The 13,153-nt window shown below is 36.5% G+C and overlaps 1 protein-coding gene across 1 annotated transcript in view; it reads left to right on the top strand.

The window, feature by feature from the left end:
• LOC110033983 (cullin-associated NEDD8-dissociated protein 1) overlaps positions 1 to 13,153 on the top strand; it is a 118,281-nt gene that overhangs the window by 88,491 nt on the left and 16,637 nt on the right. Inside the window, exons 18-21 of the mRNA XM_020738180.1 lie at positions 7,898 to 7,989; positions 8,051 to 8,173; positions 8,243 to 8,405; positions 8,482 to 8,721. Of these exons, the coding sequence (XP_020593839.1) occupies positions 7,898 to 7,989; positions 8,051 to 8,173; positions 8,243 to 8,405; positions 8,482 to 8,721 (618 nt within the window). The remainder of the gene's footprint in view (positions 1 to 7,897; positions 7,990 to 8,050; positions 8,174 to 8,242; positions 8,406 to 8,481; positions 8,722 to 13,153) is intronic.

Below are 13,153 nucleotides of genomic sequence, written 5' to 3'. Positions count from 1 at the left end.
GTTATACTGCTCTTGTTTTGCCTACTACTGTTTCACGTGCATTTTATTGTTTGTTCATGCATCGCACACTTTACATTATATAACTTCAAGCATGTTTCCTTTTTGCATAGGATGTTTATGCATAGGATGTTTAAAAGACTACAACTATAGGCCGTTTGATTTAACACTATAACTGGACACCCTAGAAAACTTAAACTCGTAATGACGGGGACACTGGAGGGGAGCTTGGAGCTAGCGCGGTGGGCAGCACGACCATCTTCAACAGCAGAACATGTCTTCCTCAGCAAAACCGTCCTTTTTGCTAGAAATTAAACAACAATCCATAGGATTTCGAGGTTTCGAGATGGTCTGTTTAGCGCGACATAAATTCTCACTTTATCTTTTAGGCATTCGTATAGTTTTGCTGTACGATTTAAGCCCTAACTCGTTCTATGTTCCGAGGTTGTCGTCCGATACGACGTAAACTCTCATATATTCTAGGCAAGTTGTATGACCCTGTCGCACAAATATAAGTCTTAATTAAATAAAATTTGCAGGATGAAACACTTTAATAATTCTTCTCAAAACTGAAGTCAAATCATAGGATAGACTGGGAAGTCACTGAGGTTCTCCTCAGGATCCGTAGCCTCCCCTAGTTTCTCTTTATTTGGATTCCTCAACATTGTTCCAGGTTCGAACATTCCCTCTTTCACACATCTTCGTCCGATTTCGTTGAAAAATCCTATCCTTTTGACTTCTTTGAAGATGATATCCCCTGATTTTTATCGAGAGTTTTCTTAGGTGACTTCGGTCATTTAAGATGTAATTAACTATAGGGGCTTGCTCTTATAGGAAGCTTTTTCGAACCCAGCTTAAAATAAACCCTATTTAATTCTTTGTATCAAATAGGGGAACTTGTCGGCAATTACAACGGTTTCGCAAACCAAACGGATGTCATATATTTCTTAGTTTATTCGATTGAGTCTCATCCTCAAGTCTTGTGTTTATCCCTCGGGATAGATATAAGATTTGAGGTAGAGTGCTATTTCATTTAAACTGCGAAAAATATGAGGTTCGTTTGATTTCATATTTTTCTAAAGAAACTGCGAAAAATATGAGGTCAGTTTGATTTCATATTTTTCTAAAATTACATATATATATATACGTAAATTAAAACGTCCTTCCGAAGCGGACGATGAGATTTCAATTCCGGCTGCCGACAGCTTCTTACGGACGACCCTCAAACCACCTTCTTTCTTTTTTTAGTGCCGACACATATTGAACTGGAAGTCAGGAATTGGGTATGAATTCAATGGATGATTTTCTATTGTAATTTTTTCACTGCATGACAATATCTGAGGGCTATGATCTTCTGTTTGTTGGTGTTCGTGAGTTATGGGCATTATAGTTTTTTGTGATTTGTGTTTATTGCTGTGTTCTCTTTAGTGCTATCTATGTTTCCCAATTTTCAGCTTGGTTCAAAGCCTACCTCACCTTTTTATGGGTGTTATTGTGCTTCTATTAGAATTATCTATGACTAAATTGATTGTCTTTTTCATTGTACTTTTTATTTGCAATTTATCATTGGTAGTGTGCGGGTAAATTAGCATTTCTGCAGTTGATGTCATTTGTGTTCCAATGGGTTTTTGTAAATATAAAAAGGATCTTATACCTGTATAAGATTTGGAGCTATAGCTTTACTTAGATGTTCTGTCTCTTATACTTTAAAATTATCTACTCTTTCATCACGTAAGAGACTTAAATTTTGTTAAAAGGCCATCTCCTTGTGAGGCTTGATTCTTCAACTTTTGGTTAATTATTTTCTTTACCTGGTTTTTGTTCAAAGTTTTATTATTGATCTGATTATTTGTTTGGTTTTACTTAAATCTGATCTCATATAGTTTTCAAAATGTTTAGATTTTAATTCTTTGAATAGTTTTATTTGTCTGTTTCTTTGTTTTCTTGAATTTCTATGCATTATTTTTTGTACATTCACAAAAAATTATTTGAATTAATTTACTTACCATTTTTTGTATTCATGGAAAGTAGAGAATAATTTTTTAAGTTATGGAATTGTGATCTATGAATTCTATTTACTCATTATATAATTTTGTTCATCTCAGGGTTTATTTGTTTTAGAAATTCTAGACCCCAAGTATTTATACATCTTCTTGGCTTTTTCTATCATTTTTATTGAGAAACAGTGAAACTTCTATCCATAGTCACAGATACCCTTAAGATTTTCTAATCACGTCATCTACTATAATCCAAAGTCTCCTGCTCAATACAGATGATATGTCACTAATATAAAACATGATAAGACAGCCAATCTAGTTATCTTATAGCACCAAAGAGTACCAGTGCCCTCACTCAATACCCTAGGACGAGAATGTCCGTATTCATTGCATTTTGTTTTCTTCTTCTTCTGTTGTATCCATCAATTTGTATGTTTTTCAAATTGAGGATCACACTATTGATTGTGATCTACAATATGATTTACATGTTGATTGAGTTCCATCAATTTTAGTGATGATTTAATTATCCATCAAGCAGTGAAAAATATAAAGAAGATTATGCTTGATATAGAATCCTTTGTAAAACTCTACTTTCACCCATGATTTTAACCAATAAAAACCATCAAACATACGCAAGATTATCATCTCATATATTTGCTTATAATTTAGTTTTAAGTCTATATTTTGAAATCACAAATATCTTATTATGCAATTGGAACTATGCACTTGGAATATTTTGATTCCCCAATTGATCTTGATACTAGCTTAAGCATTTTTGAAATTGTATATGTTGTTAATTATAATGATGTTAAATAGAATAGATGGTTCTGATCTTAAAGGTTGATGGTGATTCAAATGGGTTCATTGGATCAAAACGGCAATTTACCTCCTAAGAGAAAAATTCAATCCATATGCATGTACTTTGTTGCTCTTGCAGTTAAAGGAGCTAACATTCCTTCAGTTGTCGAGATATTGACAGAAAGTGGAATTTGGAAATATTCATTCATATTATTCCTCGTCATATTTTTGGTCATAATTTTTTTGAATGTTTCAAGTCGCATCCTGAGTTGAGGCTTGCTAAATTTTGGTCACAGGCTTTTCCATCTGATGCTTTAGTTGATCCTTCTACTTGTTTGGTGGATGCCTTCCATCATCTAATTAGACTTGTTTTAAAATTTTTGCGCTTAGATCATTGACTGATGTTGCTACTCCTGCTAGCCCTTTAGTGCTAATATCATCATTGGTTGTTAATATTACGCTTTCTGTAAGTTCTTGAAATGCCACAACTTCATTCCCTTTGTGAGCAAAATGACCACCCTTACCATAAACAAGAATTTCATTCTAATTGGAGCATTTAGAGCGTTGAATCCTTGAAAAATAAAATATTTCATATTCTTTGTACTAGACGGTAGGAATCAGCATAATATTTATCACCACTCACCAATATTCTCTACATTCATGGTAGGCAATCTAAATAATTTTATCTCATATTATCCCATTGTGTGTGTGTGTGTATATATATATATATATATATATATATATATATTGAAATTTCTGTTAAATGTTCTTATTGTATTTTTTTTTTTAATCTAGTTTATAAAGTTTGTGCTACCGGAACTAACTTAGAAATCAACAAAAATTAAAGGAAATTTTTGTTAGCAACTGAATTAGGGTTACAAACAACTGAAAACAGAAACATGACACAACAACCATCTCAGGCTAGAGCTGGAAGCGAAGATCTGAGGGCGGTAGTGGCGTCAGAGAAGCGTCAAGGGGAAAGGGAAGGTTTGAGGGCTGTAAGTTTCATTGGAAAGAGGGCTAGTGGCTGGTTTGAGGGTTGGAAGCGTGGGGCGTTAGGGAAAGCTGCAGGGAAGGAAGGGGAATGGTGTTAGGTGATGGAGGGATGGGCCAGACAACAAAGAGAGCAGTTATAGAGGGTCGGCTGGATGCAGGAGGATGGCCGGGAGGGCTGGACAGAAATGGCTGCAGGGGGAAGGAGAATAGGTTGCTGTGAGGTGAATTGGGGGACCGGAAAACAGGCTTGCTTCGGTTGAAGGGTGCGGCAGAGCAGCTGGAAGGTTATGGGGTGACCGCGTCTTAGGGTGGTGAAGGAAAAGGGGTAGAGAAGAAGATAGGAGAGGATAAAACGCCACATCAAAGCAAGATACAAACCCGTAGTCAGATACAACCCTACTAAGTGTAAAGGAGACTCCAAGGGAGAATCTGAAAACCCTAATTCTCTCACACAGTAATAAAAAGAATCTGATATGTAAAAAAACCTGGAAAGAAAGGTTTTTTTTTTGGGGGGGGGGGGGGGGGGGGGTGGGGCATTGCCGCCCTTCCAAAATGATGCTCAGTCCTTTTGGGACCTAGGCCGACCCCTTCCCAGATCGGGTATAGGCGCCAAATCTAATTGCCAGCTGGTTTAGCCGAATAGCTCACCCAGCCTCTCGTCAGTCTCCCGAGGTTGTGGGAGCCTTGACCTCATTTGTCGAAACTTCCAGTTTCTTGTCTCCATTCTTGACAGCACCTGGATCTCATTGGCTACTATATCGCCCTCCAAGGCACCTGAGGGCCTTATCTAACTTACGAGCAAACTTCCACATCTGTTCAATCTTCTAGGAGTTGGTTACTAAACTAAATGGGGTTTGTATCTCGTTTCTGCTACTGGATACTCCCATAGTTATCCATGGTTTGTTTAACTAGATATGAGGTGGGGGTAATCAGAACCTTCCCACTCGTTGGTGGTGTTGATGGTATGGTGTCGACCATGATATCCTGAAATACCTTTTGTTGTGCCTCCCATGTCTGGAATTGGTGTTTCAGTCCTATCAACCTTTGTTGTCACCAAAAGTAGTCTCACTGAGGCTGCTCTGCTAGTGAATGCTCATGTGATCTTGAGCTCTGCCAAAGGAAGTAAGATGATGTGCTTCTCATTCTTGATGAAGGAATACGTGTTTCTGAATCCATTGTGTTGAGTTCTTTGGTCAAACTGCCACAGTCTTCCCAACAACAGGTGATAGGCATTCATAGGGACCACGTCGCACCGCACATGGTCCTGCAGCTAGCCCCCAATCGAAAACTCTACTAAACATCTTTGGGCTGACCCGATTCATCTTTAGCCACGTCAGTCAGGAGGCCTTTTTTTCAACCATTTGTATGGATGCACATTCTTTATGCTCCTTCCATTGAAGATGAGGTTGCATACCTTCTTGTTCACTGTGCACTGAGTGTAGAATATATTGTGACGAAATCACTATGAATCCCTCCTATCAATATCGCTATTCAGGAATCGTTGAACTATGAGCGTTTCTCTTTCAGCTGATGGAAGATGATATACCTCACCTTGGCCCTCATTGTCTCATCGTTGCTAACTTCCTCCATGGCGCCCCGACTTGTGAGGGTGACTACTCAACTTTTGGGACAGTTGGAGGCTATGTGGTCGTAGCTGTGGCACCTGAAACACTTTTTGGCTGATACTGTATTGGAACGGCTACTTTTCTCCTTTTTCTTCTCACTTTAATCTGGCTAGTCACTTCCTTGTCCAGGCTTGCTAGTTCCTCCCAAGGTACCCTTGTCGGTCATGGTAGCTGTAGGTAACTGCTTGACTTAAGTTTGTTGTCGGACGACTACTGCATGCTTTTTTTCCTATTTTCTTTCCACCTTTAATGCTAGAGTCCGAACATTTCCAAGTGACGAATAAGTTGCAGCAGGACCTCGTTGCTAATAGCTCGCTTCAGACCCCTCAGATAAAGAGTTATGGTATGCTCCTCTGCTCAACCAAATGACTCCTCATTTGTAACTGATCAAACTGCTTCGTTAACTTCTCTACTGACAGATCCTTATGCTGGTTGTGGTGGAACATCAGAATCATATTCTGGCAGTAGTGATTTTGGAGGTATTTTTTTTGCATCGCTTTCTTCATCTTCCCTCGGCTAGTAATCTTGTTGTTGCTTTCTCTTTTCCTCTGTCTCTATAATTTCTCCCACCACAAAGAGTCATTTTTCTTCAACTTGATATCAGCTAATTTGATCCTCTTATCCTCTGGCACATCCTTATAATCGAAGATCCGTTCAACATATTGCAGCAATCAATAATGTTTTCTAGATCCATACCTCCATCAAATTCTGGCAAATCTACTTTGATCTCAAAGCCTTTGTGCCCTTCAAATGATCTCTCCTTTTTGAGATTCTCCCAATGGAAGTGATTTAGATACCCCTCTCTATGCCTTTTCTGATTCTAGATTTCAAAATGGCGCGACCTGTCTTCTTCATCGCTGAAATTCTCCCTATTAAAGGGATTCATATTCTCTCTCATCCCTTCAACTCTCCATATCTCAGTTGAGGGTAACCTTCTCTTGGTTCATCTCATCAATCTCCACAAGCATTTGTTGAAGGTTTCAGAGCTCCAATCGTATATCTTCCAGAGTTGGATCGGGCATATATCTTCTTGGTGGCATAATTAGGGTTTGAAATTTGTGAAATTAAAAAGGGAATTTGGTGGTAGGAAAGAAAATTTTTTGTTTATGTTGGATGCTAGGAAACCCTAGGATAGGACTAGGGTCAGACTAGCTCCAATACCAAACGATACCGAAGCTAAATAAAAAATCAGCGGAAATGAAATCAAACTTTTATTAGCAACTGAATAAAGGTTTCAAACAATTCAAAATTGAAACACGACACAACAACAATCATCTCCAGCTAGCGCTAGAAGCGAAGATCTGAGGCGTTGGTGGTGTCGGCGAAGTGGCAAAGGGGAAAGGGAATGGTTGAGGGGTGTAGGGTGGGTTGGAAAGATGGCTGGTGGCTGATTGTGGGGTTAGAAGCAAAGGGCGGCAGGGAAAGCTGTAAGGAAGGAAGGGCAAGGGTGCTTGGTGATGGAGGGACGAGCTGGACAGCCAGCAGAGCGGCTGTAGAGGGTCGGCTAGATGCAGGAGGGTTGCTGGGAGGGCTGGACAGAAATGGCGGCTCCAGGGGAAGGAGAACAAGTTGCTGGGAGGTTAGGCTGGATAGTAGGCTTGCGGCAGTTGAAGGGGGCGGCAGAGCAGCTTGAAGGATTTGGGGTGGTCGGCGGCTAAGGTAGGTAAAGGAGAAGGGATAGGGAGGAGGATAGGAGAGGATGCAACACTTCCTCGGAGTAGGATACGACCGAAGCATCTCTCGTCATCAGATACAACCCTAGCAAGGAAGAAGGAGGCTCCAAGGGAGAATCTGAAACAACAACACGACAAAATATAGTCCTAATTCTCCCACCAACAATAAAAAGACTCCATTAAGGGGAAAAAAGCAAAAAGAAAAAAAAAATGGAAGGTAGGGTGGCAGCCAAAGTGCTGTTCGGTCCCTTTGGGACCTGGACCGGCCCCTTGTCAGACCGGGTACAGGTGCCTGGGCTGATTGCTAGTCGGCTTAACTGGCTGGCTTCACGTCAGTTTGCTTGTTTAAAAAAAAAAGGGAGTTAACTCTGAAATCTAAATTTGTAGAGAATTGTAACTCTCCTATCAAAAAAGAGAAGTCAATTCTATGCAGATATAAACTTCAACTAATACACTTGATTGGATGAACTTACAATGTTATCGCCCTTATCCTGAAACTTTAGGTTTCTGAAATGTTCTCTTCATGCTTTTGCGCTGTTTGAAAAAGATTGTTAACGATTATTGTAGCCATTTGAGGCTTCAGTTTTGCTTTGTATGAGGTATGTACATTTTACAACTTGAACTAATTTGTTGTTATTTTGGAGTTGATTTTACTTTTCTGACCTTTTGATCTGAAGTTTGTTAAATGGTTTGCTATTCTGATGACATTTTCAGCTTTCCTATTTTATTAGGCAGTCATATATTTAATTATTTGTGTGATACTAGTTTTCTCTTTTGGATCTCTAATTAATTAATGTTTTAACTTAAACAGGCTTTTGCAGTAATTGCTAACTCGCCTCTTCGGGTGGATCTATCTTGTGTCTTGGAACAAGTTGTTTCAGAGCTAACAGCATTACTTCAATTCATTTTGTACTTGCCAGACTAGAAAATATCCGCTGATTTTCATGTACTTAACTGTGCCATAGGCTAATAGAGCTTTGAGGCAGGCTACATTAGGGACACTCAATTCCTTGCTTATTGCTTATGGTGATCGAATTAGTTCACCAGCTTTTGAAGTTATAGTTGTTGAACTTTCAACTCTGATAAGGTTTCTGTGAGCCCAACTTTTTTCATTGGATCTTTTTGAACAGTACTATTGACCCATTTTTGTTGACAGTGATATGGACCTGCATATGACTGCTCTTGCGTTAGAACTCTGTTGCACTTTGATGACTGACAGAAAGTCTAGAGAGAGCGTTGGTTTAACAGTTAGACAGAAAGTTCTTCCACAAGCGCTCCTACTAATCAGAAGCTCCTTGTTACAGGGCCAAGCTTTGCAAGTATGAGTTTCTTCGAGTTAGATCTCAATTTTAACTTTTCATTGAATATATTAAGACTGATATTTTAATGTTGTAGGCTCTGCAAAGATTTTTTGCTTCATTGGTTCATTCAGCAAATACAAGCTTTGATGCGCTATTAGATTCACTTCTTTCAAGTGCTAAACCATCACCACAGTCTGGTGGTCTTTCCAAACAGGCTATATATTCTATTGCACGATGTGTTGCTGTGCTTTGTTTAGCTGCAGGCGATCAGAAATGTGTATCTACTGTTGAAATGCTTAAAGGCATCCTGAAAGATGATGGTAACACCAATTCTGTGAGTATCTGATTTGGTGCTACGCTTCATTATTGCTTTATTGGTGATCTATAATCTGCCATTATTTTGCTTGATTTACTATGTCGGTCGTTAGGAGGCATATTAAGGAAGTAAATTTATATTTTTGCTTAACTATACCTAATCATAAACAAATCAACGATTTCATGCAGGTTCAAGTTTTTGGAAATTTCAATTTGGACTCTAACTCACAAAATTATCTGTGAGCAGGGTTATTGTTTAAAAGTGTGTATTTGGATATTGACTTGTTTTTCGTTTGTAAGTTGAGGCTTTACCCTCAAGGTGTTTTGAGGCATAGGCCTCAAACTTTAAAAAAATTGTAAATTACTAAATCTTTTATAAACTATAAAGTGTGAAGTAATGTTTTAACTTATGAACACATTGAATCAATGTTCGACTTTAAATCCATATCTTTTTGCTTTGTTTATGAATGTTTTTACTGGACATTTACAGGAGGATGCACCTTGGTGTATACTTTTTGTTGATGCTTCTTGTGGATTAAACTAAAGAGTTAAAAAAAATTGATTTATGGAGGTCAACTTTGGATTCTAAAAGCTTTCGTTTGAGTTGATCTAAAACTAAATACATGGAATATAATTTTAGTAATAATAGATCTGGTGGAGGCATTGTCACAATTGATGATTTAAGTCATTAAAAGAACTGAACATTTTATATATTTCGGGTCTATTGTTCAAAGGGACAGTGATATAGATGGGGGTGCTAGTAGTAGAATTCAAGTTAGATGGTTGAAGTGGAGGAATTCATCAAGCCTATTGTGTGATTTAAATTTACCTCTTAGAATTAATGGAAAATTTTATATATGGTAGTGAGACCTGCAATGTTTTATGGCGCAGTGTTAGCCTGTAAAAGTGAAGCATAAAATTAAGTGTTGTTGAGATGAGAATATTCGGGCGGATGAGTTGCTTAGCACGTAGAGACAAAATACAAAATGGATATATCCATGAAAGGGTTGGAGTAGCTCCAGTGTCTGACAAAATTACAAAGTGGCGTCTTAAGATAATTTGGTCATGTTAAAAGTCAACCAACAATTTGAAGGTCCTGTTAAGAGAGTAGATGTTTTAAATTTAACTTATGTCAAGAAAGGTAGAGGTAAACCTAAAAAAACTTGGGCATGTTGTAGAAAAAAGTAATCTTAATTTATTAAAATTAAATGAAAATATGACGTTCAATAGGACACAATGAAGAAAAACGGTTCATGTAGCCGCTCCCACTTAGTGGGATAAAGGCTTGTTGTTGTTATTGTTGTTTTAACTCTATAAAAGTAACATAACAATATCCCAACCAAGTAAAAGTAATAAATTGCCTAGAATTAGAAGTAATGTGTTAATATCCTAATATTAAGTTATGAAATAAGATGTGTTATAAAAATATTAAATTATCAAAGTATGTTAAGATATTAAAATAATATGATAAAGTATCAAAATATAACAATAAATCAAGCTCAACATTAATCTTTCTCTTTCACGCATACTACCCTCCACATAAACATGAATCTAAAACTCATCAAAGTTGGAATTTGAATTTTAGAAGTTCTTATTACTCTCATCACCCAATTGATTTTTATTAAAATCACTGAGATAATGAATTATTTATCTTGCATCTTAATCTTAGTCATATCTATATTATCCCATTTTTCATTATATTTAATTCCAATTATCTTCTATTTTTAATAAATAATCATCAATAAAAATATTAATTAAAATAATAACTATGTTGATAGAATTTCAATTATATAAATTTTTGTTGATGTTTTTTTATTTATTTTTTCATCAGTGTATGTGGTGTGAGGGTTTATAGGAAAATATATATTATTTTTAGTTTTGTTTAAAAATAATTATGGATAACCTAAAGAAATTAAAGTGTTTTTGGGTCGGGCATGCCTTAGCCTAAGTGAGGCATATAATGAGGCTCAAATGTTATCGCATTTGTCTGTAAAAAGTGTTGACGAAGCCTCAAGGCGTTTCTTAAATTTTGCAATTTTACTCAAGGAGCAGTGGTACAACTTGATTTTTTTTTTATTAAGGGCATCAATTCATAGTTTTAAAAATACATTAAATTTTTTTTTTCACCTGGATTTGGGATCAACATTGGAAATTAAAAAAATTATTAGGTTTTATTAAAAAAAAAATAATATATGATTAAAATGATTTCGATAATATCATTTGTAATCAAGAAGGTGGTGTGCGTCGAGCAGCAAATGTTTAGCAATTTTTTTGTGGAAAACTACAAAGATCCCTGTGATTGGGAACATATAAGAGTGTGATGGCATTGAATTACAAAGCTGAAGATAATAATTTTATTGTTACAATTTGGGCGGTGTGGGCACTATAATATCCCATTTCTATAACTGGGGGAAAGGAAACGAAAAAAACTAAAGAAGTGGAAGCGAGTAGTCGAATAAAGGGGAGACGAATCAGGGGTTGGATAGATGAAGAAATTGGAAATGAATCGAATAGTTGGGAAGTTGAAACGAGGGGTTCGAAAGCCTATAAACTGAGTTCGAGAGACGAGCACAAGCTAGGGTTTCCTGTAGCTGAAGGAGGGGAAGAGTGAAAGTGGCGTCAGTGGCATCAGTGGTGAGCAGAGAAAGAGTCGATGTCGGTATCAAGCCGCCAAGGATGAAGGCTTTCTGATTTTGTGGAAGAAGTCCTTGAGTGACTCACATCTAGCTTGCGGAGAGGAAGAAGGGAGAAGAAGAGGTGCTCACAAAGTAGGGAGTCGAAACCAGTGGAGTTATTGCGTGCAGAGCGACCAGGGTAAGTTATGTTATGAAAAATTTATAGTTAATGAGTTAACTAAAATAATATAAACTAAGAAATTAAATTTCTAATAACATGAATACCATGTTTGGCTTCTTAGAATGGTCGACGTCAAGATAAATCAAATAAAAGACTAATAGTAATCGAGGCGAGTACTCATATTTTTAATCTATAGTAATATATTATTTTTTCTCAACTATTTTGCAATTAATGATACTTGCACAAGTTTAATTTTGATTGAGATATTGTTTTATTTATTTGTCATATTCTTATGAATGTTATGTACTTGTAGCTACTTAATATTATGTAGTGGTTTATGCTATGTTGAATTGAATGCGATGAACACATGAATAATTATTTATATTGACTGTTTGTATGCGCATAATTGATTATGATGAAATCATTCTTTATGGTACTAGTGGAGGAACACCAATTTACCTGTGCACGTATATGAAAAAAGATGTTGATATTGAAGTACTTTAAGTGATACAATTTTAGACGGTGCTCCTGTGATGGTTGTATAGGTATCGAATGATATTGATATGTTGTTGATACAGTAAAATTCTTTGAATAACATCAAGTATCGAATGATATTGATACGTTGTTGATACAGTAAAATTCTTTGAATAACATCAAATATTTATATTGGTTTTTTAGGAAAATTACTTGGCATGCATATTATTTTCTTTTCACTTGTATTACTGTAATTTAGAAGTATGATTATTCACTGACTTGTTAGCTCACTATTATTTTTAAACTAACTCTTCAGCTTAATTTAATTATTTAAAAGATGATAATGTTTATAGAAGAGGCAGACGACCAGCAACAATGTAAATTTAGATATACTGTTTTAATTTAATTTTTTTGTTGCATGTTTCATTTGTTAAATTGTAGATGAATATAGAGAACTTAGTTCCCACTGTCGGACTGTCTGTTCTCTTCTTAGTTAATTCCAAGTCCTTGGCCGGATTGTGATAGGCAGGACCACCAATGCCCAGTTTTTTGTCACTAGTTTCTTTTTCTTTCATATCTTTGGGAAATGTAAACATTATAGGAATGGTGTAGCTAGGGACATTCTGCAAACCTATTCAATGAAAAATTTGAATGCAGCCAAAAAAGTTGATAGGTGGTTTGCTTGCTTTGTTTTAGTTTCATATATGGCTTAGTCAAATTGGTTTGTTTTGTTTTGCTTCAAGATTTGGATGTTATAAGCTATATGAAAAGCAAATCTTAGATCAAACACTTAAGCTTAACAACCCCACTGATGATGACATTAGTTCTAGAAATGCGATGATGTAAGAGCATTATTGTGGAAACTTGAAAAGGCGGATTGCTATGCTGACTGGCACAAATAAAATGTTAAGATGTGTTTGTGGTAACACATAGAAGGAGAGTGAGATGCAATTGTACTAGAGGAGAGGCATATTGGAGGCATTTGTTGAATATGTTGTGATGTGAAATAGATTTACGTGGTTTGACTAATATGTATTGTTGAGGCCAAAAGCTCTCTGATATAGCTAGTAGTTGACATTTATGCGTATGAATAGTAAGGAAATGAGATAGAACTATGGCGATATGGCTAAATGTTGTGAAACAGACTTGCACAAATAGAGTTGTTTCATGTTCCTCTTCCG

The sequence above is a fragment of the Phalaenopsis equestris genome, unplaced genomic scaffold, assembly GCF_001263595.1.
Source record: "Phalaenopsis equestris unplaced genomic scaffold, ASM126359v1 Scaffold001314, whole genome shotgun sequence".
In the NCBI taxonomy this organism is placed as follows: Eukaryota; Viridiplantae; Streptophyta; class Magnoliopsida; order Asparagales; family Orchidaceae; genus Phalaenopsis; species Phalaenopsis equestris.
This window is presented reverse-complemented; position numbering and strand designations above follow the sequence as displayed.